Source organism: Lynx rufus, unplaced genomic scaffold, assembly GCF_022079265.1.
Source record: "Lynx rufus isolate CCGP_SWC_20201006 ecotype Redwood Valley unplaced genomic scaffold, mLynRuf1.p SCAF_39, whole genome shotgun sequence".
Taxonomy (NCBI): Eukaryota; Metazoa; Chordata; class Mammalia; order Carnivora; family Felidae; genus Lynx; species Lynx rufus.
In genome coordinates this window covers 1,574,378-1,595,127 of record NW_025814855.1, presented here as the reverse complement: position 1 = coordinate 1,595,127, position 20,750 = coordinate 1,574,378, and the positions used below count along the sequence as shown (strand labels likewise).

Sequence of the window (20,750 nt, the reverse complement as noted above, 5' to 3'; positions counted from 1 at the left end):
TACTTTGTTACACTTGTTTTTCATGATCCCAACACTTTTGATGAGTTTTCATTGGATATTTTATACAATGTTCCTCAATTTGCACTTATCTGATTTTTTTATGAGTAAAGTGGTGAGTCTGGGGGAAGGACATCACAGTAGTGAACAGTTTTGTTGCATCATACTATGTGGTACATGGTGTCAGCAGGACATCACTAATGCTGCTAACCTTGCTCACTCGGTAAGGGTGGTGTCTACCCATTTCCTCTGCTGTCAACTTACCCTTTTCTTCTTTTCATCCTTAGTCACTAAATCCAGCCAATTCAAGGGAATCAAACTCCACCATCTGAAATAAGGCGATCTATATGTTACTCGGAATTCTGTAGGAAGCTTTCTCTTATCTCCCTGTACCCATTTCTGTAAGAGCACTACTGATTCTTGTTTCTTTAAAAAACAAGTAAACATAAGTACTTACAAGAAATATGTGTGTTGGGGTGCCGGGGTAGCTCAGTCGGTTAAGTCTCTGGCTGGATTTCGGCTCAGGTCACGATCTCTTGGTTCGTGAGATCAAGCCCCGCACCAGGCTAACAGCACAGAGGGTGCTTGGGATTCTCTCTCTCTCTTTCTGCCCCTCCCTTGCTTGCTCTGTCTCTCTCTCTCTCAAAAGTAAACAAGCATTTAAAAAGAAAGAAATCTGTGTGTTGTGATTCCCTTTTTTACACATGGGGGAAAAATAATGTGGAGGTCTACTCCTTGGTGATGTGTTTAGTAATTGTGACAGAACAGCAGGGTCAAATACACACCCTGTTTCCACTTTTATAACTGTGTGTATATTCATTGGAAGCTGCGTTTTATTTTCTCACCTTGTCACGAGAAAACACACACACACACACACACACACACACACACACACAAATAAATAACCAACGATGACTTTTAAGTTTTTTTGTAATATATTCTCGAAGGATTGTTAGCATTCCTAACATGACTGTTGGTTTCTTGTCTGCACCTATTTAATGCCGGGTTGGTTCTGGGTTCGCCCCTGCCCATTCCTTTCTCTATTCTCAGGCTTTTCTTGAGACTGGAGATAACCCTGTTCGCTAACAACTCCCGAATTTGCAGATCCATGCACGACCCCTGGGCCAGCGATGAGACACAGGTCAAAGTGCCGGTGCTCGACCCCTGCGTCCACCTCCGGCCTCGCTCACCAGCGGGCGTCAAGGCCCCCACAGCACGTGCAGCTGGTGCTGGACAGAGCCCGCGAGGGGCCAGGCGATGCGCATGCGCCGCGTGGGAGGGAGGGCTTCTGGCGTCCGCGTCCTGGCGCTCGCTACTCTTAAGGCTTGTGTGCCCGGCTCCCTCCAGGAGGATCGCGAGGAGGTGAGGAGCATGGGGAAGTCCAGAGCTGAGCCGAAGACCTCGGTCCCCGACGTGTCACGTGCCCCGACCCCGGGCGGACGTCCCGGCCCCCGGAGCCTCGATTTCCCCGGGCACGTGAGGGACCGTTTCGCGCCCGTCCCTCGGCCCCTCTGTGAAGATGCAGGTCCGAGGCGGTACTCGGCCTCGCGCACTCTTCCACTGGAGGAGACAGGCTCGGGAAGCTCCCCACCGCCGCTGCTTTCAGGGACAAAACCACAATTCCCAGAAGGCTGTACACCGCGTGTCCGCGCGCGCGCTGGGCCAATGACAGCCCAGGACAGGGGCGTTTCCTGCGGCCCGCCCCGGCGGGGGCGGGACTTCCTGCTCCGTGGAGGCGAACGTCATCCGCCGGTGCCGGGTGGGTCGTACCGGTCTGTGCGGCTTCGAGCAGTGGTGGGCAGGGCGCCTTTATGAGGCGCGAGCGGAGAAGGCGGTGTGGAGCGTGGGTCTTACCTCCGCGTCCTTGTACGAGCCTGATACCCGCCCCTCATTCTCTATAACGGGGTGTCACGTGAGCGCCTGCTGTCCCTGCAGCCCTGGACCTCGAGCGCGCTTCACAGCGGGGAAACTGAGGCTGGGAGTGAGACCGTCAGCCGAGGTCGCCCCGCTCTGGGGCCCCTCGGCCGCCACCCCCTCCCCGGGCTCCGCTCTGTGCACAGGGTCCCACGATGGCGGCGGCGTGGATGGCCCCTGCGCGGGTGAGTGGACGACGCTGTGGGTATTGCAGCCTGTCTGCTGCTGAGAGGGCTCCTGGGCAGCCGGAGGCTAGGAAGCCGTTCGCTTGCCTTTTCTCCCTGTCGTTTGTGTACAGCGCGCGTCGCTAGCTTGTCGTTTTATTGTCCGTAGTCCTGCGGCAGTGCCGGAGTTCCGACAAGTGTTTGGTCAGTGCCGGGCGGGCGTCCGTCACTCACAGATCCAGCCCGCCCGGGGACCTGCAGGTGCCCACCCGGCCCTCCCGCCGACCTCCTCGACCTTGCCTTCTTCCCCGGTGGCGCGGTTCTCCGGACACGCAAGCCTGACCATGCTGAATTCATCCCCCAGCCCTTGTCCTTGCCCTGCCCTGTGCCCGCGATTCTGCCCCTTTGACTCTGGCGGGAGGGAGGGGGGGTCTTCCTCTCACATCCTTCTGGCCTCTGCTCAGATGTCACGCATTTGGACAGAACTGTCCCAGCAGTTGAGGCCGAAGTGGCCCCTTCCCTGCTTGCCCATCGTCTGGCATTTTTGTGTAGGAAACCTGGCAAAATTAAATAAGGGTTCCTGGTTGAATATGTCTGGGATGTTGTGGGAGCAAAGAGAAAACAGTGGCAGAGGAACCCTAATCGCTGGCCTTGGTTAATTTTTGCTGTGGGTTGAAGGGCAGACCTAACATTTCACCTCTTTTAATCCTCACCTCCTCTGAGTTAAGTTCTGTTATTATTGCTGTTTTGCATGAAAACCTGAGGCTTAGAGAGTTCAGTTATTTGCCCAAGTTCACTGCAGCTCTTTTTTCTTTTTAATGTTTTACTTATGTTTGAGAGAGAGAAAGAGAGAGAGTGCGAGCCAGGGAGGGGCAGAGAGGGGGACAGAGGATTCGAGGTGGGGTCCGCGCTGACAGCAGCAAGCCAGATGTGGGGCTCAAACTCACAAACCTTGAGATCATGACCTGAGTTGAAGTCAGACACTCAACCGGCAGACACCCAGGCGCCCCTCACTGCTGCTCTTAAGTAGCAGAAACAATCAGTGTGTCAGCCACCACAGCCTGTATTTGTACCCCCTTCTGTACAAAACGCATATAGGGATACCTGGCAGTGACACGGAAACATTGCAAGCCAAGCAGGCTTCCTTGGAGTAGGCAGTTTGGGTGGAAGGTGGGAATATGGCATTTCAGCAGGTGGAAGCATGTGGACAAAAAAAAGGTATATTTGTTTCAGGAGTCCCCAGAAGACCTGTGTGATTTCCATGGCCCCCCGTCCCCATCTGTCGAGACCTACCCTGGGAGGGCCAGCCTCTGTGATCATTTGCTGACCGTTCCATCATACACTCTGTCAGGACAGACAGTGGTAAATCGGAGGCTGTTCTCATGGCCGCAGCCTGCTTGCATCATCCTCAGCAGCTTCCGTTCTCTGGGCCTGAAGTAGTCTTTCCTCAGGGATGGGTGCCGTGAGGACCCAGGCAGGCGGGTTTGAGTTCCGGCAGAGTCGCCAAAGGAAAGGAAAGAAGATTCCAGTAGGAAAAAGAAACAATGGCTCATTGTGGATTCTCCCTGGCAGTCTGAGGAGCAGAAGGCATTGGCACCTGATCCAGGCCCTGCCACTTCCCAAGCAGGTGCCACCACCTCAGGTGACTGTCCTGTAAGGTGGCCGATGATGAGCTCGCTCCTCTGCCCTTGTCCACAGAAATTATGTTCAATGTTTGCCGAAATGAGTGTGACTGGGTATTTATGTGAAATGCTTCACATCTGCATTAACTCCTTTGCTAATGGAGGAGTGTCAAGATTGTGCAGTTAGACCCTAGACCAGAGGGACCTCAGTTCAAATCCTGCCTCTGCTCATACCACGTGTAAACTTAGGGCCCCGACTGGCATGAGGGTGATAATGATACGACCTCAGGCTGTGGTCAGTCGTCCAGTGCTTCTTTTACGAATATCTTTTTTTCATTAATTTTCAAAACTACTACCACCGAGTGATAATTACTGTATTGACCCAGGAATTGAGGCTCCCAAGTAACACTTGCCAGGCAAGTGTTGATTTTAAGAGGATTCACACCTCAGGAGTATGACTTTTGTTCCCTTTAAGGAGACAGGCAGAGCGTCTGCACGAGGCAGGCACACTGTGGAGACCAGTGAGTCTCGGGGATTATTCTGTAATTATCATTGTTGCTGTTTTCAGTGCTCTCTCCCATTCGTCTGGCGTCTCGGAGCCCTTGCCATGCTGTGTCTCACAGTCCACACAGGAAGGTCCTGACCTTGCGTCATTCTCCCTGGGCTCCCACGTGGGAGGCTCCTGGCTCCCGCGCTGCTGTAATCAAGGCAAAGCAGCATCTCGGAGTCCTTGAGGCCAGCACAGAGCTCAACCCTCAGCGGCCGTTTGGTCTCTCTGCTCCCTTGCCATCAAGAGATGGGCTCTGGTTCCCGTCAGCAGCCGTAGGACAAACACAGCTGCCTCTATTTGACTTTTCAGATGCTGGTGACCTTCGACGATGTGGCCGTGACTTTTACCCAGGAGGAGTGGGGGCAGCTGGACCCGGCCCAGAGGACCCTGTACCAGGAGGTGATGCTGGAAACCTGCAGGCTCCTGGTCTCTCTGGGTGAGGCCTCCCTCCTCCTGCCGTGTGGGAGACCCATCACCTCCTTCCCTCCACTCTCTGGCTCCAGGCCTGGCTGGTCGAGAAGGCCTCTGTAGCCTGCCTCCCTCCTCCCCACAGCTTCGGTGATTTTCTAGACTCCCCTCTTCCTGCGTGCTCTTCTGTGTGGGAGGGAGGGTGAGGCGAGAACATAGTTGGCTTTTGGTCACAGCCAAAGAAGGGTGTGTTGGGAGGAAATGGGGGTGTCTCACGGAACCCACAGGAAGGAATGCCAGCTGGGCCCCTTGAGGGACTGATCCAGCAACCTCGGGAAGCACGATTATGCCCTGGCTTCCGGGGCTTTCGTCCTGACCTCTCCGTGGGTCTGCTTGTGTCTCTGTCTTTTCACAGTGTTTTTTTCTGCCACAGCTGTTTGGCAGCAGGAAGCGGTCGCCCAGTCCTTGCGGTGTGAGGCCCCATGTTCCGTGTCTCTGCTCTTCTTGTATGCGGATACCGTTCCTCTTCATTCGTTTAATTCTCCCGACATGCCATCTTCGGCAAGTGAGGAAAATAGGGCCACTGCAACGAGTCCCTCTAAAGCTTAATCTGTTCAGTTTAAAAGACCCCTCTTCGTTGCGAAAAGCTCTCCTGCGGTTTTTGGTGGCACAGGTTCTTTCTTTTGTGAAATGTTGAGGAGAATAGATGCCGTTTATGTCTGTGCAAGCGTCCCTATTTGACCACACGACTGAGTGGGAGTCCCAATTTTTTGTTTTCAGTGGTTCCTGAAGCGCTGTCTAGCGTCATCAAGTCCGTCTCTCTCTCTGGCCCGTGTTTCCTGAGGATTGAGGCCTCCTGCTCACATCCCCCTGTCACTGTTTCAGCCTCCTTGGGCTGAGGTCGCTGGCCCCACACGGCTGCTTCCTTCTTCGTATAGTGCTTAGGAGACCGGGCTCTGGTGCCAGACCCTGACTGTTCAGTCCCCGCTCTGTGGCTTATGAGCTCTGTGTTTCTGGACCGGGTACTGAACCGCTCTGTGCCTCGTAGTCTCAGCTAAAATGAAGTAACATAGCACCTCTGCTTCACAGGGCTGTCGTGAGGGTCAAATGGCTCAGAACAGTGTCTGGTGATACCTTGCGATGTGCGGCTTTAGCGACTGTGACCCTCGCTGCCGCCAGTACTGTTCTCATGTCATCATCGTTCTCATGGTCTGGTCTTCACCCTCATACTTGGACTCAGCATCTTCTGGAACAGTGTCGTGTAGCTTTGTGGTCAAAGAGCCCAGATGCCAGACACGACTACACAGACCCTGATCCACCTTGGCTCAGCCATTTACCAGTTCCACGGTTTCAGCAAGTCTGCCTGATGTTGGCTTCTTCATCTACAAATGGTGCCAGTCACAGTGTTTACTTCGTGTGGAGGCTGTAAGGAAATCCTAAATTAGAACTTTTTATGTTCGCTGGAAGAACAACAGAATCCTTCGCTTAGGACCTAAAAAAGACTTCGCTCAATGAAGACACTTTTGAGTGAAAAGCCTCAATATTTTATTTTATCTTTTTGTGAAGTTTATTCATTTATTTTGAGAAAGAGAGCACAGGAGGGGCAGAGAGAGAGGGAGAGAGAGAGAATCCTAAGCAGGTTCCACCCCGTCAGCATGGAGCCCGACGTGGAGCTCAAACTCATGACGGGTGAGATCATGACCTGAGCCGAAATCGAGAGTCAGACATCCAACTGACTGAGCCACCCAGGGACCCAAGGCTCAATATTTTAAATATGTCATTTATTTTCTAAGTTAGTACATAAATTTAATTCTATGTTTTAAGAACATACTGCATTTAAATTGCTTGGCACAGTCCCTTGGGATATGGTTACATCCTATAAATATTAGTGTTTTGTTTTAAGTTTACTTTTGAGAGAGTTGGGGAGGGGCAGAGAGAGGGAGAGAGAGAGAATCCCAAGCAGGCTTCACACTGTCAGCATGGAGCATGATTTGGGGCTCAAACTTGAAAACCGTGAGATCATGACCTGAGCCAAAATCCAGAGTCAGACACTTAACTGACTGAGCCACCCAGGTGCCCCTAGTTGGTTTTTTGGGGGTTTTTTTTTTGAAGACTTTTTAAAGAGCAATTTCAGGTTCTAGCAAAATTGAGAGATTCCCCATAAACCCCCTTCCTCCACACCTGCACAGCCTCCCACATTATCAACATTTCTCCCAGAGTGGTGCTTTTGTTATAGTCAGTGAACCTACACTGACCTCACAGTCCCCGAAAGTCCATAGTTTACATTAGGGGTCACTCCTTGTGTTGTGCATTCTGTGGGTTTGGACAAATGTGTAATGACACGTTTCCATCATTATAGTATCATGCAGAGTATTTTCACTGCTAAAAATCCTCTTTGCTCTGCCTATTCGTCCCTTCTGCTCCCCTTCATTAACCCCTGATCTTTTTACTATCCCCATTTGTGTTTTCCAGAATGTCTTGTAGTTGGAATCATACAGTATGTAGCCTTTTCAGATTGACTTCTTTCATTTAGTAATGTGCATTTAAGGTTTCTCAGTGTCTTTCTATGGCTTGATAGCTCATTTATTTTTAGTGCTGCATACTCCATTTTCTAGATGTACCACAGTGTATCCATTTACCTGCTGGAGAAAGTCTCAGTTGCTTCCAAATTTTGGCAATTAACTATAAAGCTGTTGTAAATATCCATGTGTAAGCTTTAATGTGGACTTTTGTGGAAATACCAAGGAGTGCAATTGCTGGATCTTATGGTAAAGTTATGTGTACCTTTTTTTTTGTCTTATTACATTTTCTTGTCACATTACCTAATACTTCCAGTATTTTTGTAGATGTTTATCAAGTTGAGGAAATTTCCCTCCATTCCGCTTTTGCTTAGAGTTCTTTTTTTTTCTTATGTATTTTTTTAAATTTATTTACTCATTTCGAGAGAAAGAGAGAGAGAGCACGAGTGGGGGAGAGAGACAGAGAATCCCAAGCAGACTCTGTGTTGTCAGCACAGAGCCAGATGCAGGGCTCGATCCCACTAACTGAGGTCATGATCTGAGCCAAAGTCAGGAGTCAGACACTTAACAAGCTGAGTCACACAGCCTCCCCAGAGGTGTTTTTTATTTGTTTTTTTTTTTAAACTCTGAAACATGAACGGATGTTGGATTTTATCAAATGCTTTTCTGCATTATCAATATGATTGTGTGATTTTTCTTCTTTAGCCTGTTGCTGTGATGGATTATGTTAATTGATTTTTAAATTTTGAGTCGGGTTTGTATATCTGGGATAAATCCCACTTGGTTGTGATTTATCATCTCTTTATACACTGTTGGGTTTGATTTGTTAATATTTTGTGGAGGATTTTTTTTTTCATCTATGTTCATGAGGCATATTGTGTATACTTTTCTGTGATGTCTTTATTTGATATTAGGTAATGCTGGCCTTACATATTGAATTAGGAAATATTCCCTCTGCTTCTGTCTCTGGGAGGGATTGTAGGGAATTGGTATAATTTCTTCTTTCAGGTTTTGGTAGAAGTCACCAGTGAACCCAACTGGGCCTCGTGCTTTGTTTTTTGGAAGGTTATTAACTTTTGATTCAATTTCTTTAATAGATATACACCTACTCGGATTGTCTGTTTCTTCTTGTGTGAGTTTTAGCAGATTGTGTCTTTCAAGTGGTTGGTGCATTCATCTCAGTTATTGAATTTGTGAGCATATAAAGTGGTTGATGGTATTCTTTTAAAGTCCTTTAAAAATTTTTTTTTCATGTTTGTTTATTTTTGAGAGACAGAGACAGAGCATAAGCAGGGGAGGGACAGAGAGAGAGGGAGACACAGAATCTGAAGCAGGCTCCAGGCTCCAAGCTGTTAGCAGAGCCTAACGTGGGGCTCGAACTCACAAAGCACAAGATCATGACCTGAACTAAAGTCAGACGCTTAACTAACTGAGCCACCCAGGCACCCCTTTTAATATCCTATTAATGTCCATAGGATCTGTAATTTGTGTTCTCTCTCATTTTTTTTTTTTCAGTTAGCCTGGCTAGAGGCTTATCCATTTTAATGATCTTTTTAGAGAACCAGATTTTTGTTTTGTTGATTTTCTCTATTATCTGTTTTCAGTTTCATTAATTTCCGCTCTAATTCTTATTTCTTTTGTAGTGTTTACTTAGCACTTAATTTGTTCTTCTAGTTTCCTAAGGTGGAAATTTATATAATTAACTTTAGATCTTTCTTTTAAAAAGATATTTCTATGTTATAAATTTACTGCTAAGCACTGCATTGCTACATTCCACAATTTTGCTAAGTTGTATTTTTTATTTTTTTACGTTTATTTGGTTTGAAGTTTTTTGTTTTTTTTTTTTTCTTCGGTAATCTCTACACTCAACATGGGGCTCAAATTCATGACCCCAAGATCAAGAGTCACATGCTCTTCCAACTGAGCCACAGAGGCATCCTCTATTTTGGTTTTCATTTAGTTCAAAATATTTTTTACTTTCTTGAGATTGCTTCTTAGACCCACATGTTATTTAAAAATGTGCTGTTTGATCTTTACCTATTTGGGGATTTTCCAGTTATCTTTCTGTTATTAATTTCTAGTTAATTACTTTGTGGTCTGAGAGCAGACATTATATGATTTCTGTTCTTTTTAAATTTTGGTTAAGGTGTGTTTTATGGCCCACAATATGATCTGTTATGGTGAATGTCCCATGTGAGAGAAGAATGTGTATTCTGTTTTTGGGATGCAGTAGTCTACAGATGTCAGCTATATCCAGGTAATTGGTGGGATTGTTCAGTTCAACTATGGCATTATTAATTGTCTGCCTGTTGGATCTGTCCATTACTTTTTTTTTTTTTTTAGGTTTATGTATTATTTACTTTAGGAGAGAGACAGCGGGGCAGAGAGAGAGGGAGAGAGAGAGAATCTCAAGCAGGCTTCACACTGGCAATGCAGAGCCTGACACGGGGCTCAAAATCATGAAACTGCGAGATCATGACCGGAGCAGAAACCAAGAGTCGGACGCTCAACCAACTAAGTCACCCAGGCGCCCCAGATCTGTCCATTTCTGGTAGAGGAGTAGTGTAGTCTCCAACTTTGATAGGGGATTCATCTATTTCTCCTTGTCATTCTATCAGTTTTTGCCTCATATAGTTTGATGGCAGACACATACAGATTAAGGAATTTTATGTCTTCTTAGCAAACTAACCCATTTATCATTACATAATGCTTTCTTCATCCCTGGTAATTTTCCTTGCTTTGAGGTCTGCCCTGTCTGAAATTAATACAGGTCTGCCTGCTTTCTTTTGACTAGTGCTAGTATCAGTATTCTGATAACGTATTAGTATATTTTCCTCCATCCATTTACTTTCAACATGTATCTTTTTATTTACAGTGGGTTTTTTATAGACGATCTATAGTTGGGTCTTATTTTTTTATCCATTCTGACCATCTCTGTCTTAAAATTGGAGCATTTAGAAAAAAAACAGACGTTCCAAGTGATATTGATACAGAGGGGTTAATATTTACCATATTTGTCACTGTATTCTATTTGTTGTCCTTGTTCCTGTATTTGCATTCTAGTCTTTCTGCCTGGAATAACCTATCTCTCTGCTCAGATTACCCAGCCACTCTGCCTACCTGACTGTCTATGATCAGAGATGCCACTGGTGAAATGAACCTACTAGGTGGGGTGCCATCATCCTGGGAAGTGTTTAAAATCTCCTGATGCCCAGGCCTCACCCCAGATATTTTGTGTAAATTAGGCAGTGGTAGCAGCGAAGCTCACCAGGTATTGGCTGACGCACAGGGAGGTCGAGGCCCCTGACTGGATTAATTAGAAAGCACCTTCAGGAGATAGGTCTAAACAGTGTTGCGATTCTACAGGATGGGGATCAAAGGGAATTGGTGCATTCTGTGGAGCCGATGCTAATGTCTACAGTCTTTGGGGCCCAATGACAGTGTTTTATGCAGCTGGTTTCCAGGTCACATCATTTTATTTGCATGGATGGGAGCAGCTTCATTCTGAGGCCTTCTCCAAATTCTGATGTCCCAGTCTAGATTTATTTCTTCTCACCAGAATTTCCACGTCCTCTTTCTTTCTCCGTAAACAGGCTGTCCCCTACCCAAACCAGAGCAGATCTACCCACTGGAGCGGAGCCCAGAGTTATGGACACTGCAGAGAGGCCTCTCCTCTAGCAACTGCCCAGGTGGGTGCCAACAGCTGGCCAGGTGGGGGTCCTGGCAGCTTGTAGACGGCAGAGTAGACTCCCTGGAGTTCGTGGAAGTTTTACTGTTGTGGCCTCTCTCAAGGCTTAGGATGCACGGAGCCTTGTAACCTGAGGTCTTTCCACCCGTTCCCGGCACCCCATCACAACGTCCAGCACTCCTGGGGAGGTGTGGGGCCTATTAGGTAAGAAGTTCGGGCTCTTGGCTCTGGTTGCTTGGGCTTAAAAACTAGCTGTGACATGCCACAACCCTGTGGCCGCAAGAAAGGAGCGTCATCTCACAGTGCCTTCATGTAAGTTCAGCCACTGTAACCCAGCTGCTCTAACAGGTGTATTCCAGAATCTTGGGGGCTCAGCATACGAAAAGTACTTTTCTCACCGAAGGACTGTGTGGGTCCACCTGCAGCTGTGTGCCACACAGTTACTCAGGGACCCAGCTACCTCCTGTCGTCAACATGAGACTTTCGGGTTGTCCTGCCTCCTTCCAGCTAGCAGAGGGGAAATCAGAGAAGAAAGGGAGGTGTCGTACCCACTATTTCTCCTCACATTCGATCTGGCTGCACTTCGGTGCCTGGCTCTGGGAAATGAGGCTGAGCTGTGTGTCCGTGGAGAGGAGCCAACGGTTTGGTGAGTGTAGTCTGCTCCTGAAAACTGCTAGCAATAATAGTGTCTATATATATATAATCACTGGATTATTTGAGGACGTACCAGATTGCATGTGACGCTGGTTCACACTGGCCCTGACCTACAGGGCACGAATGGCTCAGCAAAGGTAAGCTGTTAGTGCTACTTACATCACAGTATGAGTCCTCGTGAATAATGATAGTAGTTCAAGTTGCCTTCTGAAGTGCAAGGAGACTAGCTGTCCTCTGCGTCTCACCCTTTCCCACCTTCTCCACCATTCTCCAAGGGTCCGTTAGACACTCAGAAGCACTCCCGGGCTCCATATCTTAGCACCCCTCCTGTTCGCTTAAGCTTCAAGGTAACACTTCACCAGCACTTCACCTTCTCTTCCCCAAATGTGGGCCGCTGAGGCCCTCGGGACATCAGGTGTGCTGACTGGTGCCACCGCAGAGCCAGGCTCTCCCCTCTCGTGGTCCCTTGGTCTATTCAGCCCTTCACAGTCTGTTCCACACCTTCACCCTTGTCCCCGGTCTCACGTCTGCGAATGTGCAAAAGACACTTCAGCTCACCATGCCTGAGAGGGAGCTCGTGATTTTTCCCTCTCCTCTCACCTCCCGTGCAGGTCAGAAGGCTGGGTGCCACTTTAAGTCACTCCTCAACCCTTCCGTCTCCACCAGCCCCCACATCCAGACATCCTGTCCATTTCACACACGCGTCTCCACTGCCTCCTCTGCTACCCCTGGCCTGTCCCCACACACCTAAGTCCAGCCGGTCTCCCTGCGTCTGCTGCATGCCTCTGATCTGTGCTGCCTCCCACACTGGCTCCCCCAGCCGCTTGGACCTTGTTCTAGACCTTCGCCGGCCCCCCCACCCACCAGTGATGTCTCAGCACATTTTCATGGTGAAAGTCGTCTGTGTTCTTCTGTTGCTTGATCTCCAACCCTTATACATGGATAGAAATCTCTGTGTGAACCTCCCCATCCTGCCCCCTCGTGGAGCTCAACCTTAGTTCCTGCACTAAGTCCAGATCACACCTTTTTAGGGCACTTGCTTCTTCACGTATTTTCTGCCTCTTCAACTTTATCTAATCTCTGCTCAACATAAAAATATGCTCGGTTGCCTCGCACTTAGGGAAAGTAAATTACAAAGGCTTATGCCTCTCCCGTGTCTGCACACTGGCATCAACTCCACTTTCCCTGTATAACCAATCTTGGAAAAGTTGTCTCATTCTTTTTTTTTTTTTTTAATGTTTATTCATTTTTTTGAGAGAGAGAGAGAGAGAGAGACAGAGCACGAGCAGGGGAAGGGGCGGAGAGAGAGGGAGACACAGAGTCTGAAGCAGACTCCAGGCTCTGAGCTGTCAGCACAGAGCCTGACATGGGGCTCAAACCCATGAACAGTGAGATTGTGACCTGAGCCAAAGTCGGATGCTTAACCAACTGAGCCACCCAGGTGCCCCAAAGTTGTCTCATTCTTGCGAGAGATGTCTACATTTTTGTTCCATACCTCCCATTAATGATTATTTTCTTGAACTTTTTGAATGAGATATAACTCATATGCTGTGTTGCTTAAAAGCCTTAAGAGGTCAGCTTGACGAATCTTTGTATACGTATAAACCCACATCACCACCGTTACGCTAATACATACCACAGTGCCCCTGATCTGTGGTTTCGCTTTCTGCGGTTTCAGTTACCCGTGGGCAACCACGGTCCAAAAGCAGGTGATGGTCCTTCTGATATATCAGCAGAAGGTCAATAGTAGCCTAAGGCTGTGTCACATGCCTGCGTCATTCACCTCCCTTCGTCTCCTCATGTGGGCGTTTTATCATCTCACAGCACCACAAGAAGGGTGAGTGGTGTACAATAAGATATTTTCGGATAGAGACCACATTCGTGTAACTTTTATTCCAGCGTTTGTTAAAATTGTTCTATTTTATTATTAGTTTTTTTTGTTAATCTCTTATGTGCCAAATGTATAAATTAAACTTTAGGTATGTATGTACAGGGACAAAACATAGTATATACAGGATTGATACTACCCGTCATTTCAGGGACCCACGGGAGGTCTTGGTACAAATCCCCCGCAGATAAGGGGGGGCCACTGTAGAATATCTCCAGCACCTTGTCAGGGTCTCATGCCCTCGACAGCCCCTTCCGTGAGGTAGCCCCTGTTTAGACCATCAGCATAGATTTATTTTGAGTGTTGAACCCACTGTGTGCTGTCGGTATATCTGTCTCTCGATCATCATTATGTCTGTGAGATTCTTTTCATGTGGTTGCATATAGTTGGAGTTTTCACAGTCGATACAGTGTGATGTCTCATTGTGTGAAAAACTGCCGTTTATTTATCCCTTCCCCTCTTGACAGGCATTGCTGTTGTTTTCAACTTCCTGCTGCCGAGGATATTCTTGTCATGTGTTTCGGTGCCGAGAGGCACTGATTTCTGTGAGGAACGGATTCTGGTATGTTTCTGGGTCAGGTTGGCTCAATTGGAAACTGCCAGGCAGTTCTGCAGAATGGTGCCCCCTTTCACGTTCCCGCCATTCGCGTATGAAAGTGCCGACATTGTCCTCTTTGCTCTTTGAGGCCCCGTGGGGGGTTCCTCTGAACCACAGCACAGGAAAATGTTCCTTAGGAAAATATTCCTTACACGGTCACTGCTTTGCTCCCAGTTTCCAAATACGGCAGCGACCATCAGGATAATGGGTAACGGCCCGCAGTTTACTGAACGCCCCGCAGGGGCCGGCATTGTGCCCGGCGTTTTACAGGCCTTGTCTCAATTCAGCCTTCAGGGCGGCCTCTGAGGCAGAAGCTGAGCCTGTCAGTGCTTTAGACGAGATTGAGATGGGAGCAGCTAAGTAACTTGTGCCATATCTGCTCACTTGGTGCAGGCAGGACGTGAGCCAGGATGTGGGCCAGGCGTTCCGGCTCCAGAGCAGACACTTAAACTCCGTACCGTGTGAGCTCGTCGTGTGGCACGCTTTTCTGATTGTGTCGTGGGCATCTGGCCTTCTTGGGGTCTCTGCCCCTGATCTCCCGGGACCTATCTTGTCTCCTTACTCTGGTGGCCTCTTTAATGTTGGCTCATGACGCCTCTCATGGACCGTGCTCCCCGCACCCCCAAGTGGGGAAGGGACAGAGAGAGAGGGGGACAGAGATCTAAAGCAGACTCTGATAGCAGAGGGCCCAGTGCAGGGCTCGAACTCACAAACAAGATCATGACCTGGGCCCAAGTCAGACACTTAACTGACTGAGCCACCCGGGTGACCCATGGACCGTTCTTTTTATTCTTCAATACCCTCCAGGGTTAATATGTACATTCTTACACTGTCAGTTTACATACTTCCTAATTAGGTCCCAGATGTATGTTATGGGACTAACCCATGATAAACAATTAGAGCTAACGGGGGTTATGTTTTGCTCAGTGTCTGGCACCAGACTGAACATGGTCCACATAGCAAACATGGCAAATGCAGGATTTCACTCCATCCTCATGGAGGCCTACGGTCCAGGCTCTTTTTTTAGCTTTATTCTTGAGAAGACAAAATGAGGGCTGAAGGAATTTGAGTGCCGTGGGAGGTACCACGGAGCTAATACTGAGTTCCTGTGGGGCTTGGGCCTAGGGTTTCTGTGGTCCAAGACCATGATCTTTTTTTTTTTTTTTTTTTAACGTTTATTTATTTTTGAGAGAGAGAGCATGAGCGGGGGGGGGGGGGGGGGGCGGAGCAGAGAGAGAGGGAGACACAGAATCCGAAGTAGGCTCCAGGCTCTGAGGTGTCAGCACACAGCCCAGTGTGGGGCTGGAACCCACGAACTGAGATCATGACCTGAGCCGAACAAAGTCAGATGCCCAACCGACTGAGCCACCCAGGCGCCCCCCCAAGACCATGATCTTAACCGTAATACTGCTGTGATCTCTAACTTTTGCTAAAGTGGACCTCAGGTACAAATTGCAATTAATCCTAAACCTTGGCTTATGACACACTGTCCTCACTGATTCATGAATGACCTTGATTAATTGATGTATTACCCAAGGTATTTGCTCATTCATTTCTTTTTGAAAATAACGTACTTAACATCACTGAACTGAAGAACGAGAACATTGCTCACACCTGCTGTCTAGGCGGTCTGCACTGCTGTAACGAGAATGCCACAGACTGGCAGCTTTAACAACAAACGTTTGTTATCCACGGTTCTAGAGGCTGGAAATTTAAGATCCGGGTGCTGGCAGATCTGATGTGTGGTGAGGGCCCTCTTCCTGGTTTGCAGATGGCGGTCTCTCTGTCCTCACACGGTAGACGCTCTTGTGTCTCCCCTTGCGAGGACACCAACCCCGTGTCGGGGGTTGTACTCTCACAGGCCCATCTCTGGCGTGCTGCACTCCCTGAGTCTCGGAACACTCTGCTTTTGTTCATTCTGTTAACCGAGGCCGAAATGGTGTTCCCACTCTCTCTGTCCAGCAGCTTCTAGCTCTCCCTATGCGGGAAGCTTCCCTGACCTCTTCCTGGATGCTGCATGGGCTGCCTCAGGTGCTCCTATCCTGGCCTCTTATAGCACTTGCAGACGTTCTTGCTTGGAGCAAACCCAGCACACACGCGACATTCCTCTGTCTGCCCGTCCCTAGTCTCCAGACACTCTGTCCCCCATCGGTTCTCTTCCTCTGGATTTCCTCTCAAAGGTTTCAAGAGTTCAGGATCCAAAAAGAAAGAAATTGTAAACGGGGTTTCCGAGATTGGAAAACATGGGAGGTGCCGAGCCACTGTTTCCATTTTCTTATTCCCACTGAAATGGCAATTTTGCTTTTCTGTGTTGCCATCTCTAATAGGCCCTTCTGTGTATTGTATTCCCTTAGGTGACAATGTAAAACCTGAGACCACCGAGCCTTCCCCTTCTCACCTTGCCTTGTCTGAGGAAACCTCACCACGGGAGCAAATGACTTCACGAGCCCCAGGGTACTTCCAGCTTGGGCAAGGCAAGAGTCAGGATAGGCCATCAGAAATGCTGGAAGGCCAGTTGGAACCAGGATCAGACCCCCTGATGGAAAAGCTCCCTGGAAACATGAAGCCCGAACATGATGGTTTAGGGACAGATGATAGTCTACACTCAAGGATCGTACAGGAGCTGATCCCTGCGGGACATGTCCTCCATGAACGTGACTCACGGGGACCACTGAAAGATCCCTTGATTCGTGAAGGGAGACGTCCCTATAAGTGTGCAGAATGCGGGAAAGTGTTTACCAAGAACTGCTTTCTTGTTCGACATGAGCAGGTTCACACTGGAGTGAAGCCCTATGAATGCACCGAGTGCGGGAAAACTTTTAGCAAGAGCACACACCTCCTCCAGCACCACATGATCCACACGGGGGAGAGGCCCTACGAGTGCATGGAGTGCGGGAAGGCCTTCAACCGCAGGTCGCACCTCACGAGGCACCAGCGGATTCACACTGGGGAGAAGCCTTATAAGTGCAGTGAGTGTGGAAAGGCCTTCACCCACCGCTCCAATTTAGTCTTGCATAACAGGAGCCACACTGGAGAGAAACCCTTTGTGTGCAAAGAATGTGGAAAAGCCTTCCGAGATAAGACGGGTTTCCTTCGACACTACATCATCCACACAGGAGAGAAGCCCTTCGAGTGCCTGGAGTGCGGGAAGGCCTTCAACCGCCGCTCACACCTCACGTGGCACCAGCAGATTCACAGTGGAGTGAGGCCCTTTGAATGCAACGAATGTGGGAAAGCCTTTTGCGACAGCACAGACCTCATTCAGCACTATGTCATCCACACGGGGGAGAAGCCCTACAAGTGCCTGGAGTGTGGGAAGGCCTTCTACCGCCGGTCACACCTCAAGCAGCACCAGCGGAGTCACACCGGCGAGAAGCCCTATGTGTGCAGTGAGTGCGGAAAGGCCTTCACCCACTGCTCCACTTTCATCTTGCACAAAAGGGCCCACACCGGAGAAAAACCCTACGAGTGCAAAGAATGTGGGAAAGCCTTTAGCAATCGGTCAGACCTCATCCGACACTTCAGCATCCACACTGAGGAGAAGCCCTACGAGTGCATGGAGTGTGGGAAGGCCTTCAACCGCCGCTCATACCTCACGAGGCACCAGCGGATTCACAGTGGAGAGAAGCCCTATGAGTGCGTGCAGTGTGGCAAAGCCTTTTGCCAGAGGGCAAACCTCATTCGACACGCCATCATCCACACCGGGGAGAAGCCCTATGAGTGCAGTGAGTGTGGAAAGGCCTTCACCTACTGCTACACTTTCATCTTGCACAAAAGGGCCCACATTGGAGAAAAACCTTTTGAGTGCAAACAATGTGGGAAAGCCTTTAGCACTAGGAAGGACCTCATCCGACATGTCAGCATTCACGCTGGGGAGAAGCCCTTCGAGTGCTCTGAGTGTGGGAAGGCCTTCAACCGCCGCTCGGGGCTCACGAGGCACCAGCGGATTCACAGTGGAGAGAAACCCTATGAATGTGTCGAGTGTGGGAAATCCTTCTGCTGGAGCACAAGCCTCATCCGACACTCCGTCATCCACACCGGGGAGAAGCCCTATGAATGCAGCGAATGTGGAAAGGCCTTCAGTCGTAGCTCCTCCCTCACTCAGCATCAGAGGATTCATACTGGGAGACACCCCGTCAGTGGCAGCGCAGCAGAAGTGGGGAGACCCTTCACGAGCGGGCAGTCCTTGGTCACCCTCTAAGCGCTCCACAGGGGAAAGACTTTTGAATGTAGCCACTGAGGAAACCTCTTATTCAGAATCCGATCGTTCATACCAAAGAGAAACCCTTCTGTTGGAGGATATCGGTTGTCATCTGAGGAGTCATACTGGAAATTCACCCAGCCTAGAGCCTTATTCTACATCTGAGAACTCCTCCAAGAGCATGATCCAGTCATTCTCGTGCACTTAGCATAACTATTGGCCCCATCGTCTCAGTTTACACTGCAAAATTATCTCAGGGATATTTAAACAAAGGAGGAGGAGATACAAGAGAAACACAAGCACAGTTTCTTTCATATTTCTGTGACAAGCCTATGGCAGTTTCTTGTTCCTTATCTTATTTGGGGGGGGGGCGGTGTTTCAGAGATCAGAGACCCTTGTCCCCTTTGCCTTGTATATACCTTCACTGCTGTCCATTGTCAGGACAGTTGGGACAGTTGAGGGTGTATTGAAAACCTTTATTTTTTTTATTTTTATGTTTATGTTTTTTCACACTCACAGATGGCTTTATTCAGCCGTCGCCCATAGGACAGGGTGCCTCCCAGACCCCACAGTCCCTTGAAAACCTTTATTGAAGGCCTTTGTTCTACAGCATCATCCCTACCTTTGAGTAGCATAAGTCTTAACAAGAAATATGAAAACTTGAGTTATGAAAGACTCATATTTCAGGAGATAAAAATGTACATATGAATGGGCCCACTGTAGCACATTCTTAAGACTTTGATTTTTTAAAAAGCAAAAAATTTTTTTCAGGTGTACTTAACCATCCGTTTATACGTGCTCTTGATCTACTTGTCTATTGTTTTTTTGTATTTTTCTGTACGACGAGGATGGCAGTGTAGCTGCGTTACCTTGTCAGATGAATCCTCTGATTGTGGTTCCTGAGCTTCTCCAATCCTATTTGGAGAGGCTTCTCCCAAGTCCACCTCACTTGTTTTCTATGGGTCGAATTAGAGCCAAAACAAAAGAAAACACATAGCTAAATTAAGCTAAAAAAAATAAAGAGAAACTCCAAAAAGCAGAGAGAAAGAATCCCATTTTTAATTTTTTTTTTCAACGTTTATTTATTTTTGGGACAGAGAGAGACAGAGCATGAACGGGCGAGGGGCAGAGAGAGAGGGAGACACAGAATCGGAAACAGGCTCCAGGCTCCGAGCCATCAGCCCAGAGCCCGACGCGGGGCTCGAACTCACGGACCGCGAGATCGTGACCTGGCTGAAGTCGGACGCCCAACCGACTGCGCCACCCAGGCGCCCCAAGAATCCCATTTTTAATCCTACGAAAGGTGGTGTGAGGATTCACTGTTGAGGAAATTGACTAGAATATTAACAGATGAAATGGGCATGTGCACATGCAGGGGTGTGTGAGTTTCACTGTTGTTTCCATGGCCTTGGTTTCTAGTGTAGTAAGTAACAGTACCTTTATCAGCGTCTTTTGGAATTCCTTCTTTGTTTTTTTGTGGGGTTTTTTTTTTGTTTTGCTTTGCTTTGCTTTGACCTACCTGTGATAGTATTACCTCACATTAAGAAATATGCTGTACAGAAAGACGTAAAAATAATCACGCATTCACTTTGAACCCTCCTCAGGGCCTCCTAAATCACCGCAGGTGTACTTTTGTATTGCCATCATAGAGCAAGCCATTTTTGTTACATTGATTCATGGCATTATTGTGAAGGCACCTCTTAATCCTTTTCGGGTCATGTCTAAGAAGTCTTAAGGAAGCTCTCTGTCCTGAATACTTTCTCCTGTGTTTTCTCCTAAAAGTGTTATCGTTTTTGCATATAAATCTCTGATCCATGTCAAGTTAATTTTTGTATTACCATGTGAGGTTTAGGTTGAGTTTCTTTCTTGTATTTTTGCTTAAGGATGTTCAGTTGACTGGCACCATTGGTTGAAAAACTAGACTACAGTACTATGCCTCCACTGAATTATGTTTATTCCTTAATCAAAAACCTGTTGGGCATATTTATGTTGGTCTATTTCTGAGTCTCTGTGTTATCCCACTGATTTGTACATCTAAACTTCTGCCAGTACCAAACTATCTTGATTACTGCAGCTTTTAGTAAATCTTAAAATTGGGTGAAGTGATTTCTCCTATATTCTTTTTTGAAATTGATTTAGCTTTCCATATCAAATTTTTTCCCTTGGCTTTCTGTAAACACTTTATCATGTGCTTGTCTGTATGTAGGAAACATCTTGCTGGGAATTTGATAGACACTACATTAGTCTATGGATCATTTCTGTGAGATTTGGCATCTTTATTATTTTGACTCTCACACCACGAACATGGTATGTCTCTTCATTTATTTAGATCTTTTTTGGTTTATTTCACTAGCGTTTTGTAATTTTCCACTTGTAAATCCTGAACATATTTTGTTAGATTTTTACTTTGGCACTTTTTTTGGAGTCACTGTATGTTATATGGAGGTTTTAATTCCAGTTTGTACATGATCATTACTGTTACAGAGAAATATGATTAATTTTGATATGCTGACCTTGCCTCCTGCGACCTTGCTGAATACTTATTCT

General features: G+C 47.8%; 1 protein-coding gene across 1 annotated transcript; it reads left to right on the top strand.

Annotated features, from left to right (window-relative positions):
* The first annotated feature begins 1,848 nt into the window (after window positions 1-1,848).
* Window positions 1,849-19,251, top strand: LOC124522712 (zinc finger protein 543-like). The gene is made up of 4 exons (XM_047094295.1): window positions 1,849-2,096; window positions 4,557-4,683; window positions 10,768-10,863; window positions 16,357-19,251. Exons 1-4 carry the CDS (start codon window positions 2,067-2,069, stop codon window positions 18,201-18,203), a joined length of 2,100 nt encoding a protein of 699 aa, XP_046950251.1. The 5' UTR covers window positions 1,849-2,066; the 3' UTR covers window positions 18,204-19,251.
* The last annotated feature ends 1,499 nt before the right edge of the window (window positions 19,252-20,750 follow it).